We start from the raw sequence: 23126 nt of genomic DNA, 5'->3' as shown, positions 1-23126 counted from the left end.
TATAATTTTTGTGTAGGCAATATGATGTGGTCATACCTATAACACATTTTTATGCTTTTATGTAATTTTGGAGAACTATTTTTAAAATTTAATAAATCATAAAACAATACAACAACGTTGACAGAAATACTCTAAAAGTTAAAAGAACAGCGAAAGTGAGTATGAAAGCCCCGCCCCCTTCGCGTATTAATGTGACGTCACGTCGATTCTTACGCGCATGCGTCCGAATGACGGTGGGGAGTCAACATTGGTCAGGAAGGAAGAGCAGAGAAAGGCGGACATAGAAACATCAAGCGGTAACTCTTTTCGGCGATAGCTTTCAAACTTAACGCGAATCTCTTGTGTTGACTGCAAGTGGAGGGACGTGGTAGAGTTTCATGTGTTGCTCGTGTCGGAACGTGCATTTCGAATGATTGTTACAAAGTGCTAAAGCCGCCGTCCCGGCATTAGCCTCAGTGCTTGCTAACGTTAACGGCATTGACAGGCCCAGGCGACTGAACGCTTCGAGACGCCGGCGCCATCCGGCACTGCTCGCGGCTCTGTCTACTGTACGCGGTGAACCGAACCGTCGGAATGTCGAACCAACCTTCCGTGTGCCACCGTCATTTCAGTACGCCGCCCGTTCACCAGTCAATAAAAAGTGGCGACACAACAGATGGCATTCGAATGGAAATGAATGATGGCCTTGTCTGATTTAAAAAAAAAACGAAAAAAAAATTGACTTTTGTCTTATAATGGATGTCACTGTCAAAAGACAGCAATATTTCTTTTGCTGCTTCTATGGGCCGATTAGCGTACAACATAAAATGCACAAAATATTTGCACTAGTGCAACGTAATTGTGTCCAATTTTACAGTAGTGTCATTATTCCACCATTTAATAATCATACTTCTGTCCATTTTCCAAGCTGCTTATCCTCACAAGGGTTGCGGGAGTGCTGGAGCGTATCCCGGCTTCGTTTGATCCATTTCATTGCATCATAAATTCAGTCCTCTCCAAAAGTATTGGAGTGAAGAGCAAAAGCATTGGAACATGTGAATAGGTTTTCGGAGATGCTCAAGTGTGGCCTTTTAGATTGATTGCTTATACAGATCATGCCCATTTTTGCCTTTGGGTTTCACCTGTGAAAACTGTATTCATTGTTATGTGAACATGAAGACCAGAGAGTAGAAAAAGCAAACCATTTTGAAGCTGAGAGAAGAGGGAGAACACAATCAGAGCTATTCCACAAACACTGGACAGAGCCAATACAACACCGTCCTGAAAAAGAAACTACTGAGTACAGAGCAACAGACATCGAACACATCAGCCAAGTGTCGTGTCAGCAGTTGATAACAGAAATATTGTGAGGGCTGTGAGAAACACCCAAAGACAGCAGTCAGTGACATCATTGCCAACCTCCACAGGGCAAGGGTGGATATATCACCATCCATTGTTCAAAGAAGATGTTGAGAGAAGAAATAAATACACAGGCCATTCCACAAGTTGCAAATCACTTTGCAGCAAAACAATAAGGAAGGCCACATTGGATTTTTCAAAGGCGTACAAAGATGAGCCACAAAAGTTTTGGAACAAAGTCTAATGGACTGATGAGCCCAAAATTGACCTCGACTAAAGTGAGGGAAAGGCCAAAGTATGAAAAAAAAGAAATAATCTGCTGATGATTTAAAACACCCAAGCTCATATATGAAGCATCGTGGAGGTCATGTCATGGCTTAGCCTTGAAGGCTGGTTCTGGAACTGGCTCACTAGCATTTATTGATGATGTAACTCATGATCTTAGCAGCAGAATAGGAATTGAGTTTTTGTTTTACATAAAAATACATTTAAACTTATCAAGATGCTTCATCATGGAACAAGACAATTATTCAAAACACACTGTCAACACAACAAAGGACTTCATCGAGGGGGAAAAGTGGAAGGTCTGAGACTGACCAAGTCAATCACCACACCTTAACTCCAAAGAGCATGCAGTGTACAAGAAAAACAAAGCAATTGACCTTGCCATTCCAATACTTTTTGAGGGGACTGCAGTTATCTCAATTTTCAGTGGAACAATACTCCGGTGATTAAGATAAAAAATGTGTATATGGCTGCTATGTATATTTGTAGATGGCTGCTATTAGGAAGAAGTTGGTCATAGTTGGAGATGGAGCTTGTGGGAAAACCTGTCTGCTCATCGTCTTCAGTAAGGACCAGTTCCCGGAGGTCTACGTCCCCACTGTGTTTGAGAACTATGTGGCAGACATTGAAGTGGATGGCAAACAGGTGAGATATTTATTTATATATTTGGAGTTTCAAATATGTATTTGGGCATGATTTTGTGTGTGTGTGTTAGGTCAGGGTTATATATATAAGAGAGATTGTATACACACAGTGGTAAGTAGAAAATTACATCTAGTCACGAAAAATTCAGGTTACGAAAATGCCTCCTCGGAAAAACATCTCTAATTACAAAGGAAATTAAGGATACAAAATTAAAAAATAGGTGCCGGATTCCCCAAATTCCTCTGAACATAAACATCCTGTATCTTGGTTTGTGTGGCGCGATAGAGCTGCTGTTCCATTAAATATTGGCGTAGCATTTCCTGGCATTCCATTGGTTAGGAGGGACGGCAATCTTTACCCATAATGCACTTCCTCGATCTTGGTTTGTGTGGAGCGATGGAGCTGCTCTCCCACTCAAAGGGACGCCAGTCTTTACCTATGCTGCTTTTTGATTCCCTTGGACACTCGACTGTCACCAAATCACACTAGCGCTGTCACATGCACAATGGAAAAAGTACAACTTTTTCGTTTGTATTTTTTGCAAGTTTATTCGTAAGTACAGTGGTACATCTACACGACTATCCTGTCCGGAAGTCGTTTTGTAACGTGAATTTTTCCCAAGTAGAAGCACATTTTACATGTAACTAGTGTAATCCGTTCCATGCCCGTTGACCCCCCCCCCCCAAAAAAAAAATATCAATTCAAAGTACGTTATGTAAAGAATAATAAAATATATATATATGTTCATTTACCTTTGGCGTTGGCTGAAGAGAAGTGTGAGTGTCAAGAAAAAGGTATCGTGAGGGGCGGGGGAAAAGGGAAACTAACAGCCGGGAGAAATATACATACGAACGTATGCATGCACACAACTTCATTCCACTAAAATTTCTTGGGCCCTTGAATGAAGAAAGATGAATAAAATTGAAAAAAAGACAAAAAAAAGTTTTACTTTTCCAATGCTTGTGACAGCGCTAGCGTGTTTCGGTAACCTTCGAGTCCAAGGGAATCCAAAAATTTTCATGGGTAAAGATTGACGTCCCTCCTATCCAATGAGATGCCAGGAAGATGCTCCGGTGATAGCCAATGGGAGAGCGCCTCTATCGCCCCCAGACAAACCTAACTACAGGATATTTATGTTTGGTGGAATTTGTGGAATCCAGCGGCTTTTTTCCCTCTTTCGTATCCTGAATTTCCTTCGTAACTAGAGACAATGTTTTTCTGAGGTGTTTCGTAACCAGAATTTGTCATTACAAGAGACGTTTGTAAGTAGAGGTACCAATGTAGCACTGTGTATACACACGCACACACACACACGTAGCGGCATGATGGAACAACTGTTCAGCATTTCCCTCACAGTTCAGAGGAGCGGGGTTCAAATCACGCCCCAGCCTGTGTGGAGTTTGCATGTTCTCCCTGTGCCTGCGTGGGTTTTCTCAGGGCACCTGGTTTCCTCCCACATCCCGAACACATACACTAATTGGAGACTCTAAATTACCCCCAGATGTGATTGTGCGTGCAACTGTTGTCTGTCTCCATGTGCCCTGCAATTGCCTGGCAACCAGTTCAGGGTGTACTCCGCCTCCTCCCCAGTGACAACTGGGTTTGGCTCCAGCACTCCCCCGACCATTGTGAGGATAATAGGCTCAGAAAAGGGATAGATGTGTGTGTGTGTGTGTGTGTGTGTGTGTGTGTGTGTGTGTGTGTGTATACCACACAGAACTGGATCAGTGGTCACTTGATGGTGCATTTGAGTGTGGTGGGGAAAAAATGTGTAAACAAATATAAAAATTAAATTTTACAATGGGACAAAGTTGAGAAATAAATTTATCATTAGTACGGCCCTCTGACACAATGTGGCCCCTTGTAAAAATGAATTGCCCACCCTTAGGTTATACAGTACTCTGAAACACCAGTGGGTGGTGCCTTTCATGGACGTTTGAATATTAAGCAAATAGTTGATCGCTGTATTTGCATTCCATTGCCAATCTTTTTCAGCTTGGTCTCCCTGCCTCGGTCCCATCTGTCAGTTCAAACCAAGAAAATTACTTTGATGATTGTAAACCGAGATTTCGAGAGTACCTGCTCATTACTTTAAAGTCGTCTTCACATACAACAGGCGTCCTCCCAGAGGCTGTCTCATAGCCGGGCTGCTGGGAAGAATGCAGCTTATCAAGTAACTGGGTCAGAGTTGCTACAGCTTCATAACATGTTTTCTTAATAAAAACTCTAGGGGTCGCAGTGTTTCCATTGCAGCGACTTGGTTATGTGCACAAGGGTTAATTGACTGTGTGCAAGTGTTGGTTCCCGACTGTATTTTCTTCCACGATCGTCCGGTTCATTTACGTTCAGCTGTGTCAGTGTCCTTAGACGTGAAGGCCTGAGTGTAAACTTGTCTATCTTTCTTTAAACTTGATTTTCTAATCCTGACTAATTGTTTTTAGATCCTAAAATGACGTTGCTCCTCATTTCAGGTAGAACTAGCACTTTGGGATACAGCAGGTCAGGAAGACTACGACCGACTGAGGCCGCTCTCCTACCCCGACACTGATGTTATTCTCATGTGTTTCTCCGTAGACAGTCCAGACAGTTTAGGTATTGTTTGTGCAACAGTTTTGTCCTGAATATTGGCCAAATTAATGTATTGTACGTAAGGTGCAATTGTTTGTTCATCTTCTGGCAGAGAACATCCCAGAAAAGTGGACACCAGAAGTGAAACATTTCTGCCCAAATGTTCCCATCATTCTTGTGGGTAACAAAAAAGATCTGCGCAATGATGAGCACACCAGACGGGAGCTTGTGAAAATGAAACAAGTAAGGAATTTTACGTCATTGATTTTATTAAGGTCAAAGTGTGAACATTCTCTGTAATAAAAATAAAATAATCATGCATTTGCAGGAGCCAGTTCGATGTGAAGATGGCAAAGAGATGGCGAACCGCATCAGTGCCTATGGCTACCAGGAGTGCTCTGCCAAAACCAAAGATGGTGTGCGGGAAGTCTTCGAGATGGCAACTCGAGCAGCGTTACAGGCTAAGAAACGTGACAAGAAGTCCATCTGTCTTCTTTTGTAGGCTGTGGCACAACCGGAAGTTACCCTCAAGTGCAGATGCAGCGCTTACATTGAGAATTTGATGTTGGGGAAGGCCCCTCAAAAACTTGTGTGGATGCTCAATTTCTGATCACCCCATCGTACATCAGCAAGCTCAGGCAGATGTAATTTGATAGGCATTGAAACTTTGGTCCCTGGCTTTTTATTTAAACTTTAACTTGGGCCTAATCAGAACTTTCTAAAAATCAGATGGAAAGACAGGGAGGGCTAGGTTAAAGCTGATGAATTTAGGGGTTCACATGTGCCATGATAGGAACAAAGACAAAAGGTCTACCGGGCCAAAGACAATGTAGACATCTGACAGATCAAAAAAGTGTTTAAGTATACAGTGTCACCTACAAATAGTGCCTTGAGCAGCAGCAGCAGTTGGAAAATGTCAGAATTTCAATGAGGTGCCATTCCTCATTGGTAATGTCGTGTTTTACCTCTGCAATTGGCCAACGTTCTGATTCAGGCGCTATGCAGGGGGATGCCTAAACCGGATTGTATGACAGACACCCCCCCCCAGCACACACACACACACACACACACACACACACACAATATCTTAACTATACAGTAGTGTATGAGTGTGCGGCCGTGTGGTGCTTTTGTTTTCTCCAATTGCAGGTCTGCATGCAGTGAATGTGTGTACATTGTTATATTGTTTATGTACTACAGTCTGTGCATGGAAAGGCATTCTGTGATTCTGTGACACTGAACTAAATCCCTTATTTCCATGCCAAAGTTAATGCTGAAAGCCATATTGTGTGGCTCAGGCCGGTCAAGGACTGAACAGCCTCTCAAGAGTGATATTGAAACCTCCACTTTATTAAAGGCAGTATGTGTAGATAGAAGTGCAATCAGATTAATTGCGGTGTGACTTTTAGGACCTTTGTGTGTGCATGAGCACACTTAAAGTTTATTTTAATCAGTGGTTAAAATCATGAGTGGTGTAGTTACTACATTGAATATTTCTAATAATTGGTTTATTACAATAAATTTCAAGATGTACTGTATGTTTCACAAGGCCTTGCGAAGACATTTTGTTTACTTTTGACTATCAAATATGTTGTCACTGTTATGACTTTTTAAATGTAAGATATCATTTTCTTTGTTTTTACTCTTAATCCCATTATGTTTAGGTTGTCCTTTATTGTAACTTTAGTGTTAAGCTTGGGGTGCAAGGTTTTTGGAAGGTGGTGCAGTATACCAGATGTTAAGTGTTTTTTTTTTTTTTTTTGACTGTTTCCTCAAATAAAAATCGTATTAGAATTTTCTCTTGAAAACCCACAACTGTTTTCTTTAAAGGCGATACAAGGGAATGTAACAATTTCATTGGATAGGAATTGATTTCTGGAGTGTCTGCCCACCTGCTAGGTATTTTTGGGGCAATCTCACTAAAGGAGTGAAGGACAACTTGAGCAACTGGCTCAGACTTGTTTTTACATCTGGAGAAGACTGGATTAGGGGCAGCAGTGGTTTACTTGGATTTGAAAGGACCACCCCCTTAAAAGAGCATGAAAAGTGATCATTCTTCTCTGGGGTATTTTGGCTGAGACAAATTATGATTATCAAGATACTGGGGCGCCTGTTTTAATTGCAACAATTAAATGCACTATACCTTTGGCTTGCCAGTGTATCAGTTCGACACCAGCGCACTGCTGTATCTACTTTTCCATTGGAAACCCACAAGTTTTAATTCTATTTAGAAGAGCGAAGACGTAAATAAGCGTCAATACTGAGCTCTTCTCAGTGCAGGACTTATATTTGCCCGTGATTGGCTGTCAGTTTATTGTTGCTTTCTTTTCGTCCAATTATCGTCATTTTAGTAACGCTGTTGTCCAATCACGGGCCAGAGTGGGACCCAGCTCCGTCCCGGTGAAATGTTTCTTCACTGTGGCCATTTTCTAGCTTTCCCTCGGAATAGAAATATTCCATTTTTTGGTGCGGCGGTGTGTTAATTTGACCAGAGTCGGTTTGATGAAAAATTGGTAAGTCTTCTCACTAATTTCATCAGTCTTTTGCCAAGTCTGCGACGACTGACAACCACCGAAGGCAACTCGCTAGCATGCTTCATACTAGATAGCATGTCAGCTAAAAGATGACCGCCATACGTCACTGTTGAATACGCGTTTGTTTGCTTTTTTATGTTGAAGAAAACCTATGCTCGTTATTGGTACATCTTTAGTATTCTTTATAGTGAGGGAGGATTGCCCTCTCGTATTCTTGTCTCAGGTGCATAAATGCAGCAGCTAACCTGGTATCCAAACGAAGAGGTTACACGAGTCCACGCCTGACGTACTATGCGCGCTAACTACTTTGAACACCGTTGTACGAAAATGTATGGTTACTTTCCGCGTTGTTAATGCTTGCCTCGCATTCAAAACACTGTTGTCTTTTCATCTTATTCATGCTGGTGACCAAAGAAAGCGACTAGCGTCAGTAGATCGGTATGGATACTGAGCGGAGGTGAGTTATATCTTGGCTAACGTCTTCGAGGAGCTTTCAGACAAGTCTTTACAAGTGTCATCTGTGTTCAGCAGGGGTGGGCGAGGTGATCGCATGGGCCGATATGGCAACACTCACAATGACCACAATTTTCGGGACATGGACTACCGTGGTTTTGGCCAAGAAAACGAGGAAACAGAAGCGGAATATGATATCCAAATAGAGGAGGACTCCTCCAATGTCCAGAACGAAACGTCATTGTGCGCCTCTAAAGTTTTACCAGATCAGCGTGAGTTTCATCAGAGAGGAGATGGTAGTGGTGAGGCCAAAGCACTCCTGTGGCCTCCGAACTCTCAGTCATCAACTGATGTGTTTGATGAGGAGAGATCCAAGAGAGATTTTGAAAGGTTACGGACTGGGTCAGAGGGTCGGGCAAAGGGGAAACATGGTAGAAGCTTCGCTGAGACTTCAACCCCACGCTTAGGTAGTGGGGAAGGAAACCGGGGTCGGCGAGGTGGTAGCTCTGTTGAACAGATGGAGCATAACTTTGATGGGCCCAGAGAAGAGGGTAGATTTTCTCATGGAGCTGGAAGGAGAAAGGTAAACTGCAACGTTATTGAAACTTTTAACTGCCTTCTCTTTTCTGGCTTCACTTGCATTTGTTGTTCATTCGTCATGGATATGTTCAGATGTTTCCGACTGAGTCAGAAGAGCATGGCCATTGTAGTTCTGAGCCAGACCTGTCTCACGAGGATTCAGAGCAGAGGGACCAGGATTATCGTGCAGATCTGGACTACAATCAGAGGCCCAGCAACATTGTGATGCTTCGCATGCTGCCATCCAACGCCACTGCCAATGAGGTATCTCTTATTTTGCTGGGCTCTTTTTGTGTTTCTCGCCACAGTGATGTCATTCATTAATGCGTCTACAGATCTGGGCAACACTTCAAGAGCAGGGGATCCAACCAAAAGAGGTTCGACTCATGAGGAACAAAGCCTCAGGTGAGGAAAATTTGTCCATTATTTTTTAATGATATTTTTTTCCCCAACTGTCCCACTTGATACCACATGTATCCTTTGCTAGCAATTTCACCTTATTATCGAGATGCCAGATGCATGGTTTTCTTTGTTATAACATTCAGCATCAAACATCCTCTTATTCTTTGTTTTCAATGCTGGGAAAACACAATCATAATACTGATATTTAAGCTTACAGTAATTCAACAGATGGATAATTAGGAGAACCTTTCCTAATCAAATCCTAAAATACGTCAATATGAATTCACAAAGCTGTCACATCTTCGTCTTCGCTTTTTATTTTAGTTGATTTTTTTTTTTTTTTTTTTTAAGCGAGTGCTTGAGCAATGCTCACACATCTCTTGGATCATTTGACAAATCGTAGCTGTTGAGCAATGTGACCGTGTTTTCTGTCCTAGTTGCATTTATGAGTATTAGACTTGCCACAACATAAAGGAGGTAACCATTAAGATCCTTTCATTGGCTTCATGTTTTATACCTACTAGTCACCTGTGCAGCGTGTCACCAGAATCAGCCAATCATTACTACTTCATCTTTACCACTCCTTCTAATCATCTGTTTTTAAGATAAACCACTCTTACTTTGCTAGTTTACTTGACTAATGTGGCAGCTAATAATTGTACAGCAAGGGAAACCCCCCCCCCCCCCCCAAAGTTACTCAACTATAAAACTTGGTGATATGTATATGTCACTTTTTTTGGCACATGGGTCAGACTTAAATTGAGGAGTGGCAGGAGTCTCCCTCTCTCCTTTTCATAATCCCACTGAGATACTGGGCCATGTGTCCTCATCATCTTGCAGAGTATCTTAACAGTGGCTCCCCAACTGACTGTCAAGCCTCTTCATTCCAAGGGAGAGCGGTTATTTATTTTGTTAGTGCTGATACAGGGTCTCTCTCTCCTCTGTACACAAAGCACTAACCCCTCACTGCGTTATGTTGTTGTTGTTATTCGGTAACCATGGCGCTGGGCGGTGTCCAGGTCAGAGCCGAGGATTCGCCTTCGTCGAGTTTAATCTCATACAGGAGGCCACCCGCTGGATGGAGACCAACCAGGTCACTCTCCCATACACACATGACACGCACATATATGCAATGGGAAAGACAAATGTACTGTCACATCACACCTGCTTCACCTTAGATTATAGCATGCCATTTCCTCACGAAGATTTTTTTTTTTTTTATGACAGGTAGGTAACTCTTATGGTGGAGTCATACATGGGGAAGCCATGTGTGAGACGGTTCTGGGGTAAACTTAAAAACATAACTTAATGCCCCCACCAAATCTCTCTTTTGTTTAAAATCCAGTCCACGGAAGGGGATTGTACTTTTTAGCATTATAGCTGTGAGTAAACGTCAAAATCCTCTTAATAGCTTTTATTTCTATACATTGAAATATGTTGGGAACACTCTAAATTCTATGATAAAACATGACACAAAATTTTACACAAACTCATTGACTGTATTACACTACCTGGATAACTTCATAAAGGTTTTGCTTTCCCGTGGCTCACCGCTTTTTAAGTTCTTGTTTTAGAACTCAACATCTGTGTTGCATGGAGTGAACCAACCTCTGGCAACTGTAAACTATTATTCCTGCCCCCAACCACATTTGGGGGGGGTCCCCATAAAGTTTTTTTTTTATTTTTTAAATAAATAAATCATCATCTTATTTTCCTTTTGGCTTCTCCCGTTAGGGGTCGCCAGAGCATGTCATCTCAGATGATCGCATCTTTATTTGGCACAGTTTTACGTCGAATGCCCTTCCTGACGCAACCCCCTCTGCATTATAGCCGGGGAGAGAAGCTTACAGCACCTGGCCAAGCCATCTCCCATCCAAGTACTAACCAGGGCCAAACCCGCTTAGCTTCCGAGGTCTGACGAGATTGGGCGTTCTCAGGGTAGCATAGCCGTAAGCAAAAACGAAAAACATTACTAATAATCATAATTCTAAATTGCTACACAATTACTCCATTGGGATAAGGGATTAGGTTGACCACTCCTTAACATGAATTTTGTTGGTCTAAAACCAAAATGCTGTTCCCACACATTCCCCACATATTTTGTCTTCACCAACATGACCAAATATTTTGACGTATGCGTGGTGCATGCTGTGGCGTTAATATGTTAAAAGTACAACTATGAAAAACAGCCTTCACAGTCGTCACAGCTGACTTTCGGTTGGATCCAGTGCTTCATATGATAAACAAAAATCTTACTTTCTTGTCACACATTTCCAAAATATATTTTGCCATTGGGTCTTTAAGGCTTTTTTTGCAGTTACCACAGTAAAAATGTTTGCATTTATAAGAAAAACTAATTTACTTTCATCTTGTGCAAAGGTATCACATTGACATTTGGACAAAGTGTGTGTTTTCTATTAATTTGGTGTATGGAAAAGCTAATATGAGGATTTTGAGCTTTACTGCCTTTTAAAACACTATTATCCTGACCTGAACAACTTAATGTACAAGAAATTACTATTTCATCTGCGTCACCTACTGTTAGCTCGTGGTCGCTCAGTACGCAGTTTTCTTATCTATTGGGGTGATGAAAAAGTTGAATAAGTAATGAAGTAAAACACACAAAATGAAAATATATATTTAAAAAAAATCTTTCCTTAAGCTGAAGGTTGCCATTCTGACTTCCATCTTTTCAATCTATTCTCTCACTCTCTCTCTTTCTCTGACTGACTCTCGCTCTCTCGTCCCCCTCATTCGTTCTCTGAGATAAGGCCTTGCTCAGATGTGTGTGGCCAAATTCATTCTCATAGTTATCCACTGTTCCCCCTTCCTCTCTCTACTTCTTTCAGGGCGTGCTAATGATTCTGGGACATCGAGTGTCAATGCACTACAGCAACCCTAAACCACGAGCCAATGAGGACTGGCTTTGCAACAAGGTTGTGTTTAGATACAATGGGATGCATGTGTGACAATCTTGGTTCTGCCACCCACCTCCCCCAACACCCCACCCCCATCCTCCTTAACAATGTTTGTAAACAAATTTCAACAGTGTGGAGTGCAAAACTTTAAAAGGAGGGAAAGGTGCTTTAAGTGCAGTGCACCTAAATCAGGTAACAATGAACCGATCTGTTCACAAAATTCTGTAACAAGTTAATGGGATCCTCTTTTCCACATTCTTCTTTTCAGAAGCTGAGCTGAAGTTGCCCCAGTTGCAAAAAGATGCGTCGTTCGGTGTTCAAAAGGAGGTAGCCCAAGGCTTGCTGCCACTTCCAGCACCCTTTCATCCCTCTGTTTCTGCCGTCCATTCAGGCCAAGTTACACAACAGGCAGATATTGCCAATGACAGTAAGTTTAAGGGCATTGAACAAAGGCAGTTGGCAGAAATCAAGTTGAGTGCTCAACTACTCATCACCACAATCTTTCTATTTTTACTGCTATAACACTGTCTTTTCCGCCTCAATATTAGCCCTGATCCTCAGAAATCTTGGACCGCGTACATCAGTGGATGCCATTCTTTCTTCTTTGGCCTCTTTTGCCACCCTGTCCCCTTCCAACATTCGCCTAATCAAGGACAAGCACACACATCTCAACAGGGGGTTTGCTTTTCTGCAGCTCTCTACCATAGTGGTAAGGGCATTAAAGGAATGCATTCCGAAGTTTGTGATTGTGTTGAGATTACATCATCTATTTATGATGATGCCCTATAGTCCACCATGTCATTGTGTTTTGCCATTAGGAAGCATCTCAGCTGCTGCAGATCTTGCAGGCTCTCAAACAGCCTCTTTCTATAGATGGAAAGTTGATTGTGGTTGAGTTTGCCAAAGGTTCCAAGCGGTAAGCGCATGTTTACACACAAGCAGTGTCGATAATACAGTATTGGGAAATTCAAATCACTGACGCACATCAAAATCGCAAAATGAAGATAGAAGTAGACATATGGGGTTTAGTCTTATCTGGCAATTTGAAAAAGAAAAAATGGATTTCTGAATGCATAATAACTAGTGCCAAAAAAATGAACTGCTTTGATGCTAACTATGAATTGGTTCCCAAAAATTGAAAAACTGTTATTTCTTCACAGTCTCAAATGTGGTATGAAATGTAGTCACAAAGGACTGGAGACGAGTGTGTGGTGTACCTCACTGAAATCGGCTCCAACTTTAGGACAAGCACTATGGAAGCTGGATGAACTTTTTGTTTTTTTTTGCCCTCCCTCTCTTTGTCAGTGACGTGTTTCTGACGGATGGGAATCGAGTTAGTGCTGCTACGGTGGCCAGCACTGCAATTGCTGCAGCACAGTGGGCTGTAACACAGGTAAGTTGTCGTTGACCTTCCAGCAGGGCAGCACATCTTTTCTTTCTGCTTTTGTGCACTCAAACTTGGGTGTTTTTTTTTTTTTTTAAACATTTTGTATTTTGCCTGAGGTGAGGATGAACCAAAACTCTTTTCTTTGACACTCTTATAAAGAGTTCCCAAAAAATGTGGGAAATTTGATTCAGATACCACTTTCTTTTACGTGTGCTTTATCGTCTGCAAGTCTTTAAATATCAACAGTTACTATTTTTACAAATACCCATGTTCTTCTAGACAGGCTCATTTTTTTTCCATATTGTAATATTTGTTTGTGCTTTATTCTTTTTCATCCTCAGACTGCACAAAATGGTTCAAATGGAGGCCAGGGAACAGAGTATAGAGAGATGTATCAGCAGGGAGTGGCAATATCATACAGTCAGGAGGGGAATGATTACTCTTTGCCGGATGGCCAACATTTTCAAGTCCAGACAGATTCCAGGGTTGCTTCTTTGCCTGGTGCAGGAGCACCCCTGAGGGGGGCTTATCCAGCAGCAACTACCCCAGGTTGATATCTCATGCTAGGATAGTTCCCATATATAGCATATGACTGGTATATGTGGATTAGTGTATACATATAATGTAACTCCTTGACATGATTCAGCTGCAGTGATTCCAAGTGAAACATTGACATCCGGGACAGCTGTCGTGCAGCAGCTTCCAACTATGGGTTCTGCTACCCAGGTAAAGGTTGCCTGTCTGCCACTCCCATGCAACTATCCATCCATCTTCCGCTGCCATGCATCAGGTTTAAATTTTTGAGCCTAGTCTCACCCTTCTGTATGCCTTGTCTCATTATAGGTTGAGATAATTGGAAAACCACAGCCAGCTGCTTCCAGCCAGCCTGCAACACCAGGCACTGCACATGAGCTCCAGAAATATCGTATGAGCTACCTAGTCAACTTGGTTTATCTGCATATAAATATTTAGTACATCAGTGTTTGTTTAATTAATTATATTTTTTATATTATTGTAGCCGTCCCAGATGTAACCACATACCAATATGATGAAGGTTCAGGCTACTATTACGACCCGCTGACCGGACTGTATTATGACCCAAACTCCCAGGTAAAGACTGTAATGCAAAAATAATGAGCCTGGATGTGTTCAGTAGTATTATGACTTATTGTTTGCCATTCATGACCCTTTCCAGTACTATTACAACGCTCAAACGCAGCAGTTCATGTACTGGGAGGGAGACAAGCACACGTACATTCCGGCAGCTTCTGGACAGTCCAATACAGAAGGTGCTCCCGCTGGTGATGGTGCACCCCCTGCAGACTCAGTGTTTCCTAATCAAGGCAGCAAGGAGAAAAAAGATAAACCCAAAAGTAAAACAGCTCAACAGGTACATTTTCACACAAAAATAAATCCATATCTTGCCGTTTTCTCACTAAGTGAATGATTAATGTAACGATGCACAATTCATTACCTGTGTTAGAGGATGCCGAGTTTGAGACCATGCAACAAAATTAATCCCCACATTTGTACTTGTGGTAATAGATCGCTAAAGATATGGAGCGCTGGGCTAAGACTCTCAATAGGCACAAGGAGAACATGCGCTCTGCCTCGTCTTCCCCTGCGGCCGGTTCCACAGATCGCAGAGAATCTGCCAGTGCGGATGCAGGTTATGCTGTTCTGGAGAAAAAGGTGTGACATGCTTCCACATACAGTAACTTATCTGAGCCAAATACTGATTATGGCACAGTAGAATTCATAGGATATTTAATCTACAGTTAACTGATTCATCATCAAGATACATTGTGTGACGTAAAATTGTCCAAATCCTTGAAATGCTACTCTCAACAGAAAACATTTTGATTCCTGTAGTACCTTCATGAAAGAACACGGATTAGCTTCGTGTTGGATCAAAATAAGACATTTTCAAACATCTGGTTTTACTTTGGGAAAACAATTCCTGTATCTCAATTTTTGCCTTGTTTCTGGTATTTTACAGCCCAAACCAGTAACTGAATCATAATTCGTTTGTGCACTTTCTGCAGTGAATTTGAAATTTTCACTTCAAAATAAAATAAAGCTATGCAAATCAAAATTGTTTTCATACGTTTAATCAGAGGGTAAAACGTGAATCTTCTTAAATAATCGTTAGGAGGAAAAAAAATAATTGAACATCCCTCTTAAGTGTATGTCTTCTGTCCCACAGGGGGCGCTTCTAGAACGGCCTCAAATATTTCTGGACCACCTCAGACAAGCAGAAGTATGTTATCTGTGCTGTGTCTGTCATGTCAATTTTTGTAGCTGCTATTTTCACCACAGTATGTAACCCAGTCTTTTTTTCATGCAGTCACCCCCTCCACAGCACCTGGGTCTCGTTCCAGCCTACAGTGGGGAAAGTGACAGTGAAGAAGAAGGTGGTGAGAAGGATGAGAAGGAAGGGAGGATGACGGACTGGGTGAAACTGGCCTGTCTGCTGTGTAGGAGACAGTTTCCGAGCAAAGAGGCTCTTATTCGGCACCAGCAGCTCTCTGAACTACATAAGGTTCATTTAGTCTCATGATATTGCAAAAATCTTAGTCTAGTAGCAGTACAGTGGGACTTGGAGATACAAGTCACCAGATTGGATTTGTCTTAAGATATGAGCTGTGATTTGGAGCATTTTTTTTTTTTACTTGAGATACAAGCGCAGTTTGGTAGTAGATTTTGACTGGTAGTAAAGAATACTTCAAGAGGATTTAAGCTTTTTTTGTACTCCTATTTCCCTTTAGCAAAATCTAGAGCAAAGAAGAATGCAGGAAGAGGCTGGAAAAGAGGTCAGTCAAGCGCCAGTATCTGATGTGACAACATTCTTTCTGCTCACTGTTTGCTCTGTTTCAGCAGGATTGTCAGTGTTGAAATAATGACTTCAGGAATGTAGCTTGTTACAGTTACGTAGCCTCATTAAAAAAGTTACAGTAGTGTAACTTTCAATTTATTTAAGTACTATAACTCATTAGATCTGGTTATGTTTTGATTACTTGATTAAATGGATCAACAGAACCCTTTCCTCTTAAAAAGGGATTAAAACACATATTTGTCTTTACACAAATGATAACCGAACAACAATACATGATGAAATGTGTTTGTTACAATATTTATACGTACAGCATGTGGTGAACCATATAAATAGCATTTTGACCTGATGATAGATCTGCACAATTTAGACAATAGTGCTTCATATGATCAATCAGATAAGTGAATATTCCATTAGGAAAAAAAGTCCAAAGTTATGGGGCTGGAACTGTTTTAAGTTGGTGTTCAAAAGTCTTAAGTCTAAGCTTCTCAATATTTTAAGCAAAAGGAATAGATTACACCAAAAGGTGGCGTTTTGATTTAAAAAAAAAAAAAAAAATTAAAGGAAAAAGTAATGATCAAGGATTCAGCAGAATGGCACATGACCTGAGAGAGACAACTGCAAGTGTTGGTTTAAGGAGGAAATGATGTGGAAAAGAGAGAAAACATTTGCGTGCTATTTTTCAAATTGAACTTGAAAATTATAATCAGAGATTTCCAAATTGAACTGTATTTTAATTACATAATTTTTCACAATAATGTAGTAGATCAAAATAATGTGCATTTTGTCATTAAATCGTATAACCCTGTACTTCTAATTAGTCCCTCCCCCAAATATTGAGCCAAGTATTGATGCCAGACAGTTATTTTTGTTTATTTTTATTTATTGTTTTCATTACTCCAGAGTCGAACGGCTGGACCTCCAGCTCCTGATTCCAAGAAGAGGAAGTTAAGTGCCATGTAAGCAGGCCCTTTCCACCAAATTTTTCAAGATGTTTCACAGGTTTTCTACTGAAAACGTCTTGTGTAATTCAAGAGGTTTTTTTTTTGTTTTCAAGGATCTTTTTTATTTTATTTTTTTTTAATTCATCAATCATTCTATATCCATGTGACGCTGCTATCTGAGGCTTTTAGAATACCAAATGTTTTGTTTTTTAACCCTCTCCAGGTTTTCTCTCAGGAATTAAGATGTGTGATGTAGTTGCTTTATGCATATACTTGATACAAGTTATTTTATCATGTGGTTACCTTTTTGTCTGCCTTTTGACTTTAGGGATGGGATCACAGGCTCAAGTCTCGGTGCCAGAATGCTTCAAAGTGGTGTGAAAAAGGGGCTTTTGTTACGCAATGTGCAAATGGAGTGAGCTGTGACGCCGCAATATCGACTTGTCCCTGGCAAGATGAAGACAAACATGCTGTACTTCACTAATATTACCCACCTGTCCATAACATGTGCTCACTTTTGGCTAATTTCACATTTGCCTCTTTTAACTGATCCAGAAGTGGACGCCAGGTTATTGCACAGAATGCACCATTTAGTTTTTCTTTCTTTCTTGAAGATGCCAAGTCCTCTTAAACGCAGTTAACATTTTCAAATAAGTCTATGCACCATGTTTTGTTTTGTTTAATTTAATGCTTTATGCCTTGTCATTCAGTGAATGACTGCTAATAGTACTATGTACAATACTAATTGTGTGTAGATTATTTTTACCTCTGAGATCAACTCATGTGGATTATTTTACAGGTATGAATCAACATTTAGTTGTTTTTCATGAAAGCTCTCTTTTTTTTTTTGGGTTTTGTCTACATGACCGTTAGAATGAAAGTGTATAGGATTGTAAATGAACTTTTTGTTTGTGTGTTTTGTATGGAGAACCTAAAGAAATATGCAGATTTGTGTTTCCACAAGTTTCTTTACTTCACCCAACCCCCGTGAATGCGAAACAGCTACCTCAAACAATTAATCTGCTTTCGTTCCTTGCTTTTACCACTTAACCTTGTTTGCACGGCAAAATACAGAAAATGGAATGAAAAGACCCGGTGCTGTCTGCGGGTATAGTTCCAGTTAAATTGGGGACCTTTAAATATTTTGCTTAAATAATACCTCAAATGAGTGTTAACTAAAAAGAAAATGCACTGCATGGTGACTGCATTTAAAAATGTTGATTCTAAGGACCTACTAATATATGTAATGTGTGTGTGTGTGTGTGTGTATATATATATATATATATATATATATATATACACACACAGTACTGGTCAAACATTTTGATATCTATTTTTTCAAAATTCACATTCTGACTGGCTACATCACAGAAATTAAAGAATGTGAAACTATACATTGTATGTTGGAATGTAGAAAAAGAGTATGCAAACGAATACACGACATTTGTTCTCATGCGGGCGTCTGTTGCCATGGCAACAGACAACACACCGTCCTATCCCCAAAGCTGCGGGAACGGGTTAAAACGAAAGTTAATCAGGAATTAACATTTCCTCACGAGGTGAAACAGAATTGCTGATGACAGATCCAAATGGATGAGGAAGCTGCGTCGTCAGATGTGGAAAACGGGGAAGAAAATCAAGACGAGGACGAAGAAGCAATAGAGGTAATAAAAATAAAAGTGTTATTTCTGCTTGAAAATGTAAACCATAACCCCAGTCTTCTGATTACAAGTATAAGTTGGCAGATTTGTGTTTGTATATGACTTGTATAAATGCAGTATTGGAAAAGAACACCGCATGGTGTGAATTTAATCTTGACGAGTTTGCATCGTCTCTGGGTTTTTCTGAGGGATTTTCTCCAAAACTCCCCAACATGCTTGTTCGAATCATTGCATATTCTAAATTGCCCATCGACATGATTTTGAATGCTATTTTGTCCAGCAATAATCTGGCAACTAGTCCAGCCCTCGCCCACCTCCCAGTGGCCATAAGCAGGACAAGCACTGGAGGAAATGAGTGAATGGATATTTACTCTTAGAACACGAAACATTAAATGCATGTTCATTCCGTATGAATTAACGGCATACAGATTGTTTCATTCCACATTCTCTGAACTGTGAAAAGGAAATGTTATTTTGTACCATCTGGACAACGGTCAGGGCAAGCATGCGGGCCAGCGGGGCCTGAGGTTAAAAGCCATCTAAAAGTGAACCCGTGGCAGCCTATGGAAAGAAATCTATTTGCTGCGCTGACAACTTTTCTTTCTAGGAGGTGCACATTGGTTTACGAGCGTTTTCAGATGAAGGTGGATGTATTTTAAAGGTAAAATCCAACTAGGTAAAGAAAGAGCCATATTAGCATTGCAACGTTTCATCCTGACATTTGCGAGCTGGCTCTTAATAAAGTTCTCTTTATTGACTAAAACTGGAGCCACACTACAATAGACACACAAAGGAGTTCCTATATATAGCCTAAATAACTTGGGAGCAGGATGTAGACACATTTTGGGCTTTTTCGACTCCAACTTCCTGGTGACCCTGAGTCGGATAAGGGGGTGACAAATGGATCATGAATGGAAATGGGCACACATCTTTGGTTCTTAAGCATGACATTAGCATCAAGCGTAAAACTTCAGATGACCTACCTGGAAATGTTTAACTTTCAAGGAGTTTCCTTTCCTTCTCCGTTATAGTTGTTCAAGTCAATATCTCTGAATTTTTCATTAAGTAAGAAATTCATTTCGTAAATGAGACATGTTTTAAGCAGGTTTGGGCCCATAAATGATTGCCCTACGACTCGTTTATAAGTTTGCCATGAAATCTGTGTCGCATCCACTTCCTTTGTTTTAATTCACAGGTTCGTCCTTTGGATCAAGATGTTATAATCCCTGGTCTGTCTTTGCTGTGCCGAACAGGGAACGGATTGAGACATGCGTTCATTAAAGTCGTCCTAAAGGACAAGTATGAGTGCAAAATCAACAACGGTCGCAAATGTGTTCAATCCTAAAACTATTTTTGTGCTTGTTCTCAATAGAAGACTTAGCGACATGGCTGCGATCAGCAATTACATTCACCTTCGGTTCATGGACGTGTCCAACAACCGCATTTCTGACCTTTCACCTCTATCATCCCTCACTCAGCTTCTTTGGCTCAAGGCAAGGCCTTTTCCTCAAGAAAAAAAAGTTTCATTATACACTTGTGTCGTAATTCACCAAGTGTCCTGTGAGTTCCACATACCGGTATGCAGGCTCTCTCTCATGATACATGAAAGAATCACTGAATTAAATACAAATAAAATGTACATTTAAAACATAAGATACAGTTAAACATATTAGAATGAAGCTTGTAGCTTCCCATACAGCCTATTTCAATCCTTTTTTTTTAACTTTAAGTATAATACATTATTTAGTACAGTGTTTGTGTAGAATTGTCTTTTAACCATGTGCAATATGTTTAAATTAAATTTTTAAAACTTTTTGATTGTTCTATATGTGCAATTTAAGGTGGCAATGTTCAAAATGCATTCTGGTACTGTGGCTCACAATACTACAGGTATACTTTTTAGGAACAAAACCACTGCAACGGTTTAGACTAACACTGCATTACTATATTTTAATGTTGGTCATTATGGCAGTAATTGGAGAAATAAATAGTTTTTTGAGGTGGTACTTGGTGTAAAAACAAAGAAACTTGGAAACTACTGCTCTAATTTAAATTGAAATTGGATTATTTCTTAGATGGACAAGAATTATGTGACATGCTTCCCAGGACAAACCTTTTCTCAGCTGGTCTACCTGCAGTGGCTGAGTATGGCAGCGAACCGGCTCACAGAGGTCGAAGGTCTTGTCGGACCTGCTTTAGAGAGTCTCAATCTTTCAGGTTCATCTGATAATTTCATCTGAATAAGCACAATAAACCATGTGCATGCTGTTTTCTGCAAGTCAAGTGTTTCCTTTACGTCTCCTGCAGGCAACCGGATTGAGAGATTAAATGGGTTTGAGAATGGCCTTTTTTCCAAACTGGGGACTTTAGAGTTGAGAGGAAACCGCTTGACTACAACTCATGGCATTAACCTTCCCAATCTACAGCGATTATATCTGGTAAAAAATTCAAATCAAACTACACACCTAAAATACATATTCTTTTGTTTTGAGAATGTGTTCTTTCTCTGTGTTCAAGGCCCAAAACCTTATTACGAGTCTGGAGGGATTGGAGAATTTAGAGAGCCTCACCACACTTCATCTCCGTAACAACAAACTTGGTAATCTAGATGGACTCAGCGCCAACATGAAATGTCTCCAGTACATCAATGTTAGGTATGCCATGTCATTATGCTGCAGAAAACAAACAACTAAAAAAAAAAAACAAAAAACAGCGACATTCATGTATCACTCTCCCACAGAAGCAACGACTTTTTAGACGAGACCTGCCTGCGGGCCCTTGGCCTTGTGTCAAAAACCCTGCGAGTCGTGATCCTCTCCGAGAACCCGCTGGATGGGACGACAGACTACCGGCCTTATGTTCTTACTCTTATTCCCAAACTGGAGCGCCTTGATAAAGAGCCTGTTTCCCTGGAGGAGAGGGCTGAGGTGTGGAAGGCGATTAAGGTAAAAAAAAAAGATCAAGTCAGAAGTCTCCACTATTTCATTTTCAGGGAAAGTTTGTGTTTCTTTATTGCTTCTTCTAATGGTGTGTGTTTTTTCATTTCAGGAACTAAAAGAGGAAGCAGGCTAAATCAACATTTGTAATAATTGCTCCACTTCCTGAAAAATATTTGAAAAGATGTTTTTGGAGGATGCCAATGTAGAAACATTTAGATTGTTCATATATTACATATAGTGTTGTATGATGTGCGATATTATTGTTGATTTAACTTTATTACATCTGTTCCATCAACAAACGGTTTCAAATCCTGCATGAACGAACCGTTTTTTTTTTTTTTTTTGCAATCCTTTATTTCACCACGTAATGATGACACGGCGAATTTTCAAACACTTCCTTGTTGGGAGCTATCCAGCTCCAGTTTTAAAGAGACAGTACAGTATTATGTTCACTCAAGATGAGTGTTTCGCGTTCAGTTAAAATACGAGTACTGTTCTTCCATCTTCAGTATCCACGTCATCATTGTGCTTTTGCTAAAACGTGAAAGTCAACTTCTCGTTTGCTTGGCATGTCTTGAAAGAAGTGGGTGCAGCTACAGTTACTTCCTTGTAATTACGCAACAGCACGACCTTGCAGGTTCTCTCTGCAGAGAACGCCATGGCGCTATTCTAGATTTACCTCACCAGTGAAGGGACATTGTGATTTCCTGGACTTGTTGATGTGAATTGTTGTTTCCTAGACCGAAAAATCAGTGTTGATCATTATTCTGAAACATCTTAAACATGATCAGTGTTCACATAGTTGAATATCATTCATTATAAACGTTGTTAAACTTAAATAAATTTGTGCTAAAACTACACGGAAATTAAAACCTTAATTTAAAACAGTCGTGGTCCATCCCAAGAACTTTCAGTTTTATCATAACAGCTTTAATAACAGTACTTTAATAACAACATTTTCAAGTGTGGGAAGTAACAAAGAAGAAATACTTATTCTGCATGTTAGCTGTCCTTAAGTAAATTTTTCTAAAAGTAGATTCCCCATCCATGGACATAATTGGAGAGCTTTTTTTTTGGGTGTTGTCACCTGCAAGCGTGAGTTGTGGTGAATGCATCCTGCCACCACAAGATTCTGGTAACAAAAAAATCTCTAAACCCAAAAACGTATCGTTCTTATCAAGGGTGTGTGTTGACTGCTTGTAACCACTGTGGCCTTTGCCCTTTTAACACATAAGTTAAGTGTAAATATTTTTTTCTACTACTGTATTTCCTTCCGGGTGTCCCTTTTTGGGGGCCAAGGGCACCTGCCCCGTAAGGTACATGTACTTGCTCGTATAGAGTTGACAGCAAAAATTGTTTTCAGCTTTTGCACTTGAAAAAAAATCGTAGGCTCTGAATCAATGGACCGCTGTCTTGTGTGTCATAGTGGTGTGAGAACACAGGTGATGGGTGAAGCGTGAAGTTTTTTTTCCATCGTTAATTTATCCGCTTGGTCTCAGGACTGTGGTGACGTCATAGGAAACCTATCAATACCTGAACATTCTCGTCACCTGGGGCACTTTTCATTTATACCAGTCTTCAAAGTTGAGCGGGGTTACTTCTGCCTCGTGAGTGATTGACCGACTGTTCCTCCAACCACA

General features: G+C 40.5%; 3 protein-coding genes across 4 annotated transcripts; all 3 read left to right on the top strand.

The window, feature by feature from the left end:
* The first annotated feature begins 170 nt into the window (after nucleotides 1-170).
* LOC133496681 (rho-related GTP-binding protein RhoA-D-like) lies at nucleotides 171-6630 on the top strand. The gene is made up of 5 exons (XM_061812537.1): nucleotides 171-296; nucleotides 2113-2268; nucleotides 4740-4860; nucleotides 4949-5079; nucleotides 5165-6630. The coding sequence occupies exons 2-5, from the start codon at nucleotides 2113-2115 to the stop codon at nucleotides 5336-5338; spliced, it is 582 nt and encodes a 193-aa protein (XP_061668521.1). The 5' UTR covers nucleotides 171-296; the 3' UTR covers nucleotides 5339-6630.
* Nucleotides 6631-6776: 146 nt separating this feature from the next.
* rbm10 (RNA binding motif protein 10) lies at nucleotides 6777-17834 on the top strand. Of its 2 annotated transcripts, none has more exons than XM_061812524.1 (23): nucleotides 6777-7349; nucleotides 7785-7827; nucleotides 7902-8406; nucleotides 8496-8666; nucleotides 8738-8807; nucleotides 9824-9897; nucleotides 11654-11740; nucleotides 11854-11914; nucleotides 11991-12149; nucleotides 12271-12431; nucleotides 12541-12638; nucleotides 13028-13115; nucleotides 13451-13658; nucleotides 13756-13835; nucleotides 13953-14034; nucleotides 14128-14219; nucleotides 14305-14499; nucleotides 14655-14801; nucleotides 15316-15369; nucleotides 15457-15651; nucleotides 15878-15922; nucleotides 16846-16901; nucleotides 17215-17834. In XM_061812524.1, exons 2-23 carry the CDS (start codon nucleotides 7811-7813, stop codon nucleotides 17303-17305), a joined length of 2736 nt encoding a protein of 911 aa, XP_061668508.1. In that variant the 5' UTR covers nucleotides 6777-7349; nucleotides 7785-7810; the 3' UTR covers nucleotides 17306-17834. The 2 variants fall into 2 exon arrangements, with proteins under 2 accessions (XP_061668508.1, XP_061668500.1); XM_061812516.1 differs by having other exon boundaries at nucleotides 7899-8406.
* A 523-nt stretch (nucleotides 17835-18357) lies between these two features.
* lrrc23 (leucine rich repeat containing 23) lies at nucleotides 18358-23028 on the top strand. The gene is made up of 8 exons (XM_061812506.1): nucleotides 18358-18550; nucleotides 19743-19846; nucleotides 19920-20040; nucleotides 20623-20764; nucleotides 20855-20985; nucleotides 21065-21201; nucleotides 21288-21492; nucleotides 21596-23028. The coding sequence occupies exons 1-8, from the start codon at nucleotides 18476-18478 to the stop codon at nucleotides 21617-21619; spliced, it is 939 nt and encodes a 312-aa protein (XP_061668490.1). The 5' UTR covers nucleotides 18358-18475; the 3' UTR covers nucleotides 21620-23028.
* The last annotated feature ends 98 nt before the right edge of the window (nucleotides 23029-23126 follow it).

This window comes from Syngnathoides biaculeatus, chromosome 2, assembly GCF_019802595.1.
Source record: "Syngnathoides biaculeatus isolate LvHL_M chromosome 2, ASM1980259v1, whole genome shotgun sequence".
Taxonomy (NCBI): Eukaryota; Metazoa; Chordata; class Actinopteri; order Syngnathiformes; family Syngnathidae; genus Syngnathoides; species Syngnathoides biaculeatus.
Note: the sequence above shows the minus strand (reverse complement) of the source record. Positions and strands in the feature narration are given on the sequence as shown.